Source organism: Nicotiana sylvestris, chromosome 4, assembly GCF_000393655.2.
Source record: "Nicotiana sylvestris chromosome 4, ASM39365v2, whole genome shotgun sequence".
NCBI lineage: Eukaryota > Viridiplantae > Streptophyta > Magnoliopsida > Solanales > Solanaceae > Nicotiana > Nicotiana sylvestris.
Genome location: NC_091060.1, coordinates 64,724,785 through 64,738,337, shown reverse-complemented (window position 1 = coordinate 64,738,337; position 13,553 = coordinate 64,724,785). Strand labels below are relative to the sequence as shown.

The 13,553-nt window shown below is 34.9% G+C and overlaps 1 protein-coding gene across 1 annotated transcript; it reads left to right on the top strand.

Annotated features, from left to right (window-relative positions):
• The first annotated feature begins 410 nt into the window (after nt 1–410).
• On the top strand, nt 411–1,388 carry LOC138889622 (WAT1-related protein At1g60050-like). The gene is made up of 4 exons (XM_070172954.1): nt 411–473; nt 750–908; nt 1,008–1,149; nt 1,291–1,388. The coding sequence occupies exons 1-4, from the start codon at nt 411–413 to the stop codon at nt 1,386–1,388; spliced, it is 462 nt and encodes a 153-aa protein (XP_070029055.1).
• Nucleotides 1,389–13,553: the final 12,165 nt, after the last annotated feature.

Below are 13,553 nucleotides of genomic sequence, written 5' to 3'. Positions count from 1 at the left end.
TTTGAAATTTGTAGTCCTAAATAAATTAAAAAGAGGTCCAAATTATTTGTGTGGTTATAAAAGCTTCTCATTAAAGGTAGAATTGTAAGTTTAAGCTAAATTATTTCCAAATTTAGAAAGGGGTCATCTTTTTTAAACCGATTTCACGTAATCTGGAACAGAGAGTACTAAATATTTGACAGTTTTGGAACTAATTATGATTATTAGTATTCTAAAGAAGCATATAACCATTGTTAGGAAAATAAGAATCGACAGGAAGAGGCAGGGAAGTCAAGTAAGAGTAGTTGGCACCTTAATATCAATAGTGGGAATATTATCAATGACTTTCTACAAAGGTCCACTGCTCAACAAGTATTCTCCTTCTTTCCTTCAACTAGCAAGACCGCAGCTCCTCGTCTTCACTTCAACACATGAGAATTGGGTTCTTGGTTGCTGCTGCTTCATTTGCTCTTACCATATGGAGCATTATTCAGGTTTCCTTTATTATTCTTTTCTGTTCTTTTTCTTTTCGGGTTTAAGTTCTATTAACTAATCGTTTAAAGAATATCTATACAGTCAGATCATTTATAAGGTAATTGCAAACGAATCTCTATAACGAACGACAACTAATAACCTAGTTAAAGTGATAGTAACATCTAACTTGATATAACATGAAACTACGGTCTATATAACTTAAACCTTTTTCTCTTCCTCTTCGTTTTCTCTCTCAAATGGAACCTACATTGAATGAAATTGTTGTTTTTTTTCAGGCGGGAAGTAGCAAGAAGCACCCACAGGTGATGAATATAACGTGTCTTTACACCTTGTTTGGGACGATCCAATCTGCAGTATTTGCTTTACTTATGGAAAAGAATCTCAGTGCGTGGAGGCTTAAGCTTAACTTTGAACTTCTTGTCATTGTTCTAACTGTAAGCTCACAAAAGCAATCGTACATTCAATTAAAATGAATGTACTGTTCTTTAGTCATTACCTAATGCCAACGAGATACTTTGTTACATGATATATAGGCAATGTTTGGAAGTTTAATACGTAGCAGTGTCCAAATGTGGTGCATGCGATTGAAAGGGCCATCTTATGCCCTCTTTTTTAAGCCTGTGGGAGTTCCAGTTGCCAGCACCTGCCGTTGTGTTCTCTTTGCTGCTACTTTCTGTAAGCATAAATTTAATTTACACCAGGATCTTGAACATAATAATTTTACACAAAATCATTACAGAAAACATACCTGAATCATAAGCCATTATTGTGAAGCGGAAACGTTAATTGAAATTGGTTTCTTACCCCTTGTCCTAGCTTTCGTTACCGTCGACTTTAGTGATGGAAGAGAGAATAGAAAATACGGTAACCCTAATGGGTGGGGAGAGGATCAATTTATAGAGGTTATTATTTAATCTGGTACGTCTATCAAGTAACCGATCGGACGGGTGAGATTTGATCATTAATTAAATATCAATTATGGGTCTTAAACCTATTGGGCCACCAATAAATTAACGTAAGAAAATCTTACATTCTCCTACTTGGCCCAATAATCACATAATATTAATATTTAATATAGGAACATTAGTTGCGCATAAACAAATCTCTTAGATAATGTCCATCATAAATACCATAATACGATAAACACTTAAATGTGAGTTATGGCGGTTATATATAATTTGTCTACATACTCTCTTCCATATACTACAACATTAGCAACTCATCGTACCAGGTCCATAAGCTATAAAATATTATGGTCCACAGTAATGTCTCATTGAGACTTATCCTGTAATATCTCAAAACAATAATGTGTACACCACTATGAGAAACAGGAAATCACTAATGTACATCAGAAACACATAAATGAGCTCAGAGTGTCAAAACATCATAAATACATCAATCATAAATGCAGCCAAGACCCATTCTATGTACATGTTCTTTAAATATCTTTGGCTGTAAACCTTTCGTTAACGGATCTGTAATCATCAGATTAGTTCTAATATGCTCAAGTGACACCCTTTGTTTCTGAAATTCCTCCTTGACAGTAAAGTACTTTAATTCCATATGTTTGGCACCTTTGGAGTATTTATCGTTCTTGGAGAAGAATACTGCTGCAGAATTATCACAATAAATTTTCAGCGGCTTGGTAATGGTGTCGACAACCCCAAGTCGTGAAACAAAGTTTCGCAGCCATAATGCATGAATTGTGGCTTCAAAACATGCCACAAATTCTGCTTCCATCGTGGATGTAACAATGATAGACTGTTTGCCACTCTTTCATGATATTGCTCCTTCAGCTAATTGGAACAAATAACCAAACGTGGATTTTCTAGTATCAATACATCTAGCGAAATCTGAATCCGAGTATCCAAAAACTTCCAAATGCTTGGATCTCCTATACATGAGCATGTAATCCTTCGTTCCTTTCAGGTACCTCAAAACTTTCTTTGCAGCTTTCCAATGATCAATTCCTGGGTTACTCTGATATCTTCCCAATATTTCGACCGCAAAACTAATATATGATCTTGTGCAAGTCTAAGCATACATCAGACTACCAACAATAGAAGATTAAGGAATTGATCCCATTTCTTTTCGGTCTACATTATTTTTAGGGCATTGCATGACACTAAATTTGTCCACTTTTTGAATTGGAACAATTCCTGCAGAACAATTGTTCATGTTAAATCTCTCTAGAACTCTTTCGATATAGCCTTTCTGAGACAATCCCAATAATCCTTGTGATCTATCACGAAATATTTCTATTCCTATCACATAGGATGCCTCACCCATATCTTTCATTTCAAAATTCTTAGAGAGAAAATTTTTAGTCTCACGCAATATACCTAAATCATTAGCAGCAAGTAGAATAACATCAACATATAGGACTAAAAATATAAACTTGCTCCCACTGATCTTTTGGTATATAAAATCCAAAAGATGTTATGGTATCATTTAACTTTATATACCATTGTCGTGAAGCTTGTTTAAGTCCATATATTGACTTCTTCAGTTTACACACCATTTGACCTTTTCCTTTAGTTTCGAAAACCTCTGGTTGGTCCATATACACTTCCTCCTCGAGATCTCCATTAAGAAAGACAGTTTTCACATCCATTTGGTGTAACTCTAAATCATAATGAGCCATAAAAGCCATAATAATTCTTAACGAGTCTTTCTTTGAGACCGGCGAAAGGTCTCTTTAAAATCAATGCCTCCTTTCTGAGTATAACCCTTGGCAACAAGTCTGGCTTTGTATCGCTCAATATTGCCATTTTAATCGCATTTGGTCTTAAAGACCCATCTATACCCGATTCTATTAGAACTTTCTGGCAGTTCAACAAGATCCCAGACTTTATTGTATTCCATGGATTTTAACTCTTCCTTCATGGCATCAATCGATTTGTCAGACTCATTACTTTCTATGACTTGTAAAAATGAATCCAGATCCTTATTAAGACCAATGTCAAAATCTAACTCTTGCAAATAAATCACGTAATCATCCGAAATAGCCAATTTTCTAACTCTTTGAGATGCATTTCTTGTGGTTCATCTGTGTCAGCTATTTATGAGTTAGTTTCTTCATGAAGTGTTTCATCCAAATATTGCTCGGTGTTGTCAAAGTGTTCTTCAACAACTGGAACAATATTTGGTATTTGTGTGGAAGTAGGCACATTCGTGGGTAAAAAAATATTACCCTCACCTCTTTTATTTTCACACTTCGCTTTCCAACACTCCCACTAACTTTACCATTCTCAATGAATCTTGCATTACCGGTTTCAACAATACTCGAACTATGGTTTCGACAGTAAAACACATACCCTTTATATTTCTCTGGGTAACCAATAAAGTAACCACTTACTGTTTGAGAATCTAATTTCTTTTCTTGTTGATTATAAACTCTAGCTTCCACTGGGCAACCCCAAACATGCAGGTGCCTTAAACTAGGTTTCCTTCCTGTCCACAGTTCAAAAGGGGTCTTTGGAACTGCCTTACTAGGAACCCTGTTTAATAAATATATAGCAGTTTTAAGAGCATACATCCATAATGATTTGGGTAATGAGGAATTACTCATCATGCTCCTAACCATATCCATAAGTATTCGATTACTCCTTTCTGCAACACCATTTTGTTGAGGTGTTCCTGGCATAGTATACTGTGCACATATGCCATGTTCCTCGAGGAACTTTGCAAATGGACCTGGACATTGTCTTGACTCATTATATTTTCCATAATATTCACCACCTCTATCTGACCTAATAATTTTTATATTTTTATCTAATTGCCTTTCAACCTCATTAACAAACACCTTGAGAGTATTTGCTGCTTGAGATTTTTCTTTCAGCAAATAGATGTATCCATAATGTGAAAAATCATCGATAAAAGTGATAAAATATTTCTCTCCACCAAAAGATGGAACATCAAAGGGTCCACAAATATCAGTGTGTATAATTTTAAGAAGTTGGGTGCTTCTTGTGGAACCTTTCTTACTATGATTGGTTTGATTTCCCTTAATGCAATCCAAACATATAGTAAGATCAGTAAAATTTAGATTCGGAAGAATCTCATTCTTTACTAATCTTTCTAACCTTTCTTTGGATATATGACCCAAACGTCTATGCCACAAGTAAGTAGAACTTTCATCTAGTGAACTACGTTTAATTCCAACATTATGTTGAACAGTAAAAAGGGATTCAAAAAAACCAATATCGAGTTTCAATTTATACAAACCATCACTGAGAAAGCCAGAATCATAAAAATAACATTCTTATATAAATTAAAACATCCATTTCCAAACTTTAAATCAAATCCATAAACATCAAGTCTTGAAAGAGAAATCAAATTCCTAGAAACTGAAGGTACATAAAGAGTCTGTAATAGATCAAGGTGACGTCCAGTATCCATGATCAAACGATAAGTCCCTATGCCTTCAATTGGGGCCTTCATACGATTTCCCATGAATAAGAAATCCTTATTTGTATTTGTAGTTTGGATCGTAAGGAATACCTGCAACGTAGTAGATACATGAGCAGTTGCACCAGAATCAAGCCACCAAGTATTATTAGGAACTTCTACTAAATTTGATTTGAAACATACAAAAGCACTAATTGTACCTTTCTTTTCGAACCAACCTTTACATTTTAGGCAATCTTTCTGATAGTGTCCTTCCTTGTTATATAAATGACACATATCTACCTTATGTTCCTTGTTAGCATCCTGTTGAGCTTTAGTAGGTGCTTTCTTCTTCTTGAACTTGTTGGCCTTCATTTTAAGTCCTTTACCAGCTCCTTAACTCATGAGGTTAATTGAATGACTCCCTTGTTTCTTAAGTCTTGACTCCTCCTGAGTAAGCATACTGGACAATTCACTAACATTCCACTTATCCTTAATAGTGTTATAGTTAATTTGAAAATGGCCATACTCAGGAGGTAACGAGTTCAGAATAAACTAAACCAGGAAAAAGTCATCCACTTTCATCCCCAAGGTTTGAAGTCTTGCTGCAATGTTAGTCATCTCGATGATATGGTTTTGCATACTACGCGACCCATCAAACTTCATGGTCGTGAGTTCAGCCACTAGTATACCAACAAGAGACTTATCTGCAGAACGAAAATGTTCTGCCACAAACTTCAGGTATTCCCTGGCACTTTCTGTTTGTGGAATAGTACTCTTAATATTGCTGGCAATATTCATTCGCATAAACATAATGCTTAGCATGCTAGAGTGTTCCCACGCTTTATGGAAAGACTTCTCATCCACACTGCTCGAATTAGTAATGGCAGCGGGCTTATCATTCAGCAGAGCCAAGTTAAGATCCATCACACCTAAGTGGAACTGGACTTGTTCAAGCCATTTAGAGAAGTTCAATCCGTTGAACACAGTAACAGATGAAGCAAGCGAATGAAAAGGAATAGCTGCAAAATAGATAATACATGCTCACAAATCAATATGGATTCAACAAAACAGTTAAAGCATATCGCAATTCTCCTTTGGGTAAATATTATGACACACTATCATAATTTAAGTGCCCTTTAGTCTTTAATAGGTAATTAAATATTTTTAATCAAATATATATGCTATCTTTGGACAGACAATATATATTTGACTAAGAATATTAATTTACCTCATCATATTCACTATTCATAGATTAATTGATTCACCTTTGGGTAAATCCTTAAGTTCTAGCAATAGTGAAAATTAATTTATCCATTTATTTTCAATCATAGGCATTTCATTAATTTCATGGATAAAATATAATTTTATGTATGCAAACTTTTTATGAACATACTAGTTTGGCCACTTTGGTGACTAAAGAACTATATAAACATAAATGCACACATAAAATAAGCATCAGTAAATTTTATGCATGTGAATATTTTAAACAATGTAGTTTGATCACTTTGGTGACTAACAAACTACATAATTTCAAAAGATACATTAATTAAGCACTTTCTGCTAATAACGTTAAATATCTAATATTTAATCCTTAGATGGCAGTGAAACTCTAATGGGGATCAAACACCTAATATTTAATCCTTAAATGGTACTGAAACTCTAAAGGAGATCAAACAGACAATGCCATCGGCAGTAACATTAAGCAAATAGGCAGTATAGGGATTTAACATCAAATCTCCTTTTATTTAATTTATAAAGATCATGGCCCCAAATTGCTTAAAAATAGTAACCATCATCAGCAGTTTTCGTAATTTTAATCAACATAACTACATTCAATCCTACATCACATTTGAAAAGGATAAAGATATAAATAAACATATTTCGGCACTTCAACACCAAACCAACAAAGACTAGAATTTTAATTCTTAGTATAGTGTTGTGTTATTAATTGGACAAAGAACGTGAAGTCCGAAGACGGACATAAAATGCAAAAACAGAAAATAACTGTGCGTATTAATTTTTTTCCATGGCTACAGTAATCCATAAGGTGGCACACATATTACATATATGTGTTTAGCATTACATTCTTTATCAAAGATTATCAATTCAAATCTCAGGCTCTGATACCATATGTAAGCATAAATTTAAGTTACACCAGGATCTTGAACATGATAATCTTGCACAAAATCGTTACAGAAAACATACCTGAATCATAAGCCATCATCATGAAGCGGAAGCGTTAATTGAAATTGGTTTCTTACCTTTTACCCTAGCTTTCGTTACTGCCGACTTTAGTGATGGAAGAGAGAATAGAAAATATGGTAACCCTAATGGGTGGGGAGAGGACCAATTTATAGAGGTTCTTATTTAATCTGGTACGTCTATCAAGTAACCGATCGGACGGATGAGATTTAATCATTAATTAAATATCAATTATGGGCCTTAAACCTATTGGGCCACCAATAAATTAACGTAAGAAAATCTTACACTTTCCACTATGGAAGGGCAAGTTTTCTTCTTTCTTTTTGTACTCCTTTGAAAAGAAAACAATATTATAAAAACGTATGAGATTTTGAATATGCAATGATATTTGCACGAGTACAAAAATCATGTCATCTCAAAGGTGAAATGTGTAGTTCAATTTATGGTATATATAAATATTTTCAAATATAAAAAATAGTACTTTAAAAAATTTCTAAAAAGAAATAATATCATATAAAATACCCTGCAGAGAAAGTATTGTTTTTCTCTTCTCTAATCGTGGGTGAACATAGTTGAAAAAGAAAAGAGACAGGATCTAGAAAGATGTAAGAGCTTCTCTCTCTAACACAACTACACAGCTTAGCCTTCTTCCTTTCTTCATATCTCATATACAAAAACCACTAACAAACTCACTAGCTATGAATAATCATATACCACCAAGTCCCTCTACCAAAGAACTAACAGAACCACCCGATATTGGAACTATGCAAATCGATGATAAGATTCACACCAATCCTCCAACTTCCTTCCTTCAAGCCTTAATCTCCAATAAACATCAATCAACAACTCCTCATATCCAACAGTGTATTAGACACTCTTTTGACTTAGAGGATGAGAGTATTATAACCAATCAAGATGAAGACATATTTATTCCTATCACTGCTGAAGATAAATGTCGATTATATATGCCATGGAAATACTCAGTAATTGTTAAGCTTTTTGGTCGAAATATAACATACCAAATTTTGCATGCTAAACTGATTGGACTATGGAAGCCAACTGAGGATCTTCCTTTGATAGATTTGGGCTCGGATTTCTTCTTAATCAAATTTCAAAAGGAGGAAAATATGCTTAAGGCACTGCATGAGGGGTCCATGGTTTGTTTTAAATCACTTCTTGTCTGTTCGTAAATGGGAGCCTAAATTCCATGCATCCTCTACACAACTTATGTACTCAGCCATATGGGTTCGTCTACTGGAACTTCCAACAAAATTTTACGATGAGCAAATTTTAAGAAAGGTGGGTTCTAAACTAGGTCAACTACTGAAGGTTGATGCATCTACCTCCTCTACTGCTAGGGGAAAGTATGCTCGAATTTACATTGAAGTGGCCCTTGAGAAACCTCTTAAAACACATTTACTCATTGGACACCATTATCAGATGCTACTCTATGAGGGGCTTAATTTGCTATACACAAAGTGTGGGAGATTTGGGCATGCAAACATAAATTGCTAATACACACCGCACATATCTCTACAGTCTAACACTAGTTCCACCTCTAATCCATCAACTCCAGAAACAGCCCAAGAGTCTGCATGGAAAATTGTAGATTTTCCAAAGAAACAACTACCATGATACAACCCTAACATCAAACCAACAATAGGGCGGCGTCGGAGGCAATCATGATAGGGCAACATCGAGGTAAGTCACCTACTACTTTTGGGCCTGGTAAGTATTCTACTGCTATTGAGCCTAGCATTGGGCCTATTACTGGGCCTACTGAGGCACATAAAATCTCTACCAACGACCCAAATAATAAGCTCTTTGTTTATAAATATGACAAATTAGCTGATCTGCATGAATCCAATATGGATTTGGACACTAGGGTACTAATAGGCCCAATAAAGGATTCATCAATAACTAAGCCCACATCAGATTCACTAGGAGACAATTCTACTAAACTCTGGCTGTCCTTTTCCGCCAATCATATAAACCCTACTCCTAATCATAATACATTAGCACCTACTACACCTCTAATAGACATAACCTCTCAGACCATACCTAATTCTTCAAACACGCCACCTAAGGAACTCCATGTAGAGCAACAACCTAATACCAATTCTACCTAATACCAAATACACAGCTCTGCTTCTTCATATGACCATTCAATTACACATGGACTACACGTTGATAGTAGCAAATCAAATTTACATGCTACAATACCCTACGTCCAACATCAAACTAGTCAACCTTAATTCCCATACAAAACAAATGATTACCTCACATGTGACTCTCAACAGGAGATTTGTTGTACTTCACAACAACTTCTCTCAAATTCTACAAATCCTATACAATCTTCTACCACATCAATTTTACCTCATACTCCTACAGATAGTAGCCATGCAACGACCAACCTTTCCCCCAAACTCGACCAACACTTATCTGAGAGATCTGGACATGCAAGGCCCTCAACTACCACACATCACAACTCCGTTAGTGTACACATTCTAGCAAACCACAATGGATCTCCCACTACAGTCGTGGTTAGAGATGGGTTTACAGGGCCATGCATTAGTCTTCACAATGGAGATCAACAACCAGGAAGTTGTTCTCCTACTTCAAAATCCAACACATTTGGCAGAAATAGTAACGGAGGGGATGAGATTAGGGATGGAAGCATATGCTTAGAATCAATGGTACAATACTCAAACACTCTTCCTACTGGAGAACCAAGCATCAACATCCAATCCATAACAGTGGACATACCCAATGCCTCCTCCAATTCCAACGCTCAACTCAACAATAACTCTCCTACCTTTCTATTCTCCACATCACATAGGGCAGATCTATGCACCATGGTTCCAGAACCTAAACTCCTTCAACCCACTATCTCCATATTCCACTCCCAACAATCCCATAGAAACACTGACACTAATGGAAAGTCCACCACATACTCCACCTCCTTCTCCCAACGCATTAGATATAGAAACAAGGCAAGAATTAGCTCAGATCTTAATGGAGCTAAGGGAGACAAAGATGGAGTTCTTATGGTTAAAGGGAATCCATCTTTACAACCTCAAAGAAGAGTACAAAAATAAGTTCATTCTAAAGTGTCCTCAAGACATGACCACATGCAGCCTAAATTTTTGAGTCACAAACAATCGAGCAGCAGGAAAATACTCAATGGTGATCATTCCTACACTTCTTCCTCCTCCTCCAGTATTGGATCCTCAGAGTCAGATGACAACCTCTGTTGTCACCCCTCTAATTCTGATTCCCCTAGTCACCATTCCTCAAATTAGTATCATGAATTTCATAATATGGAATTGTAGGGGTTCTCATAATCCATAGTTTAGACGCCACTTTAGGTCCCTATTAGATAATCATATGCCAACTTTACTTATCCTTTTGGAAACACACATGCATGATCATGAGAGGCTTCGTGAGGATTTTGATTTCTCAAACATGTCCCAGGTTCTAGCTAATGGGCTAATTGGAGGGTTGGTTGTCTTCTGGCATGAGGCTCTCATCACTGTGGAGAAATTGACTATGTCTGAACAAGAGATTCACTGCCTCGTTCAGGTACGTCACAATGCTCCTAAATAGATTCTTTTGGCTATATATGCTAGTAACTCTTATCATTTACGTACATAGATTTGGGAAAATTTAATGAGATTGCATGATAATTATCATATTCCCTGGCTCATAGGAGGTGATTTCAACGATATATTATATGCAAGAGAAAAATTTGTGGACTACCTATTAGTACTAATAGGGAAAACATATTTATAAATTGTGTTAACTATTGTCAACTAATAGATCTAGGATATAAAGGTAGTCATTTTACGTGGACTAATAAGCATAGAAATGGCCACACTATACTTGAAAGACTCGATCGTTTTATGGCCAACTGTGATTGGATAAACATGTACCCTGAAGCTAAGGTACAACATTTACCTAGAACTTATTCTGACCATTGCCCCCTATTAATAATATTAGAACCCTTAATAAGCATTACTAGGAAAATTTTCCGATTTGAAACAATGTGGGTGTCACACCCATAATTTTCAGAAATAGTACAACAAGCTTGGGATAATAATGAGCCTCTATTAGAAACAACAAATCAATTTGAGGAAATTGTCACAAATTGGAATCACTTGACTTTTGGGAAAATTTTTAGTCGTAAAAGGAAACTACTTGTTAGGTTAGCAGGAATACAATGCTCAATTCATTATCCTACTAGTTTGTTCCTGCAGAATTTAGAAACACAACTTACTACTGAATATAGTAGTATACTTAGAAGTGAGGAGAAATTTTGGAAATAAAATCAAGATTAATGTGGTTGAATCACGGTGATGCCAATACAAAGTTTTTCCACTTGTCTACTTTGAATAGATGTAGGAGAAATAGAATAACTTCACTACAAGACTCAGTTGGTAACTGGTGTTTTGACCAGAAAGAAATTCATGATATAATCCTAAGGCATTACTTTAACCTTTTTACTACAGAGCAGGAAAACTCAATTCGTATTATAAATGAATCCAATAATTATCACCTTAATTCTATAGATTTAAAATCCTTAGAATAACCATTAAAGGATACTGAAATTACTCAAGCTATTCAAAACTTTAGTCCCTATAAGGCACCAGGTCCGGATGGTTTTCACCCTTTCTTCTATCAAAGATATTGGGCTCATGTAGGACATAAGGTGAAACATTTTTTCAAACACACTTTTAATACAGGTTTTATACCTCCCTTACTAAATCAGAGTTATATTTGTCTTATTCCTAAGGTAAAGCATGCTCAAACACTTCAACAATATAGACCCATAAGTCTTTGTAATACCACTTACAAAAGTATAATAAAAATTATTGTCAATAGGCTTAAACCTATTATCTCTAAAATAATAGGGCCCACACAAACCAGTTTTCAACAAGACAAGCGAGCTTCGAACAATGCTATAATAGTTCAAGAAACTTTACGTCATTTTACAAAAATGAAGGACTTCCTATATGCTTCTAAAACTAGACCTAGAAAAGGCCTTTGATCGTTTAGAATGGTCTTTTATTAGGAAAACACTTGTCTTTTTTGGCATACCTACAAAAATGATCAGGTTAATCATGTCTTGTGTTACTACGACTTCAACTTCAATACTCATTAATGGCTCATCTACACCTTACTTCACTCCTTCAAGAGGAATTCGTCAGGGATATCCTTTATCACCATACTTATTTATTATGTGCATGGAGATATTTTCAAAATGCATAAACTTATCAGTTGATTATTTACAATGGCAACCAATCAGTATTGCAAAGAAGGGACCAAAACTCTCACACTTATTCTTTGCATATGATATTATCTTATTTTCAAAAGTAACTATTAAGAGTTGTAATGCGATAATTGATGTCTTAAATCATTTTACAAGTTGTTCAGGCCAAAAAATTAATTTTGACAAATCTAAATTATTCTTCTCAAAGAATTGCTCAACTAATGATAAGAATCTAGCTATGGCATGCTTTCAACTCAAAGAAGGTATTATCTTTGGTAAATATTTGGGTTTCTCAATATTTCAGGAAAGACAAAAAAAAGCGACTTTTAATCCTTACTTGATAATTTTAAATCTAGACTAACGGGATGGAAAATCAATTTCTTAACAATGGCTGGAAGAGTTACTCTGATCAAATCCACCCTTAATAATCTTCCAAATCATGTGATGCAATACATCCAAAATCCATCAAACATACTTGCGAAAATGGATCAATATCAACGTAATTTATTTTGGGAACAACTGCCACAAAAAAGAAAATACATCTTCTAAAATGGAAGAAAATAACAACACCACGAGAGATAGGAGGTCTAGGAATCCAAAATTTAAGACAAAAGAATAATGCTTTACTAGAAAGTCTAGCATGGAGAGTATTCCATTCTCCTCAACATCTCTGGGCTAATCTATTAATTAATAAATTCATTCATTGGACTCCTTCTTCATATTTCTCCACAACTTGGCACAGTATATTACAAGGTTGGACAAGTTTCCAAATTGGATTAAAATGAAAATTGGAACTGGTAAAAATATAAATTTTTGGCACAACTGCTGGATTAAAAATGGATTATCTCTGTGTTCTTTAATTAATGGACCATTACCTTACCAACATCAACAAACGAACATTCACACAATTTATAATAAGGGTTGAAAATGGGATCTTTTACCGTTTGATCTACCTCAGAAAATCCAAAACCTTATAACAAATCAATACATTTCTAGATATAGTAAAAAGAATGATAGCATTTACTGGGCATTAACTCCAAATGGAAAATTTACAATCAATTCTATGTATAAAGCCCTAGAAGATACTTCCAATAATAGTCAAAATATAATACCAACATTCTGTTGGATATGGAAGCTTCCAATACATCCAAAAATTAGATATTTTGTTTGGCTTCTAAATCATAATAGACTACCCACATTTCAATTTCTTCATCAT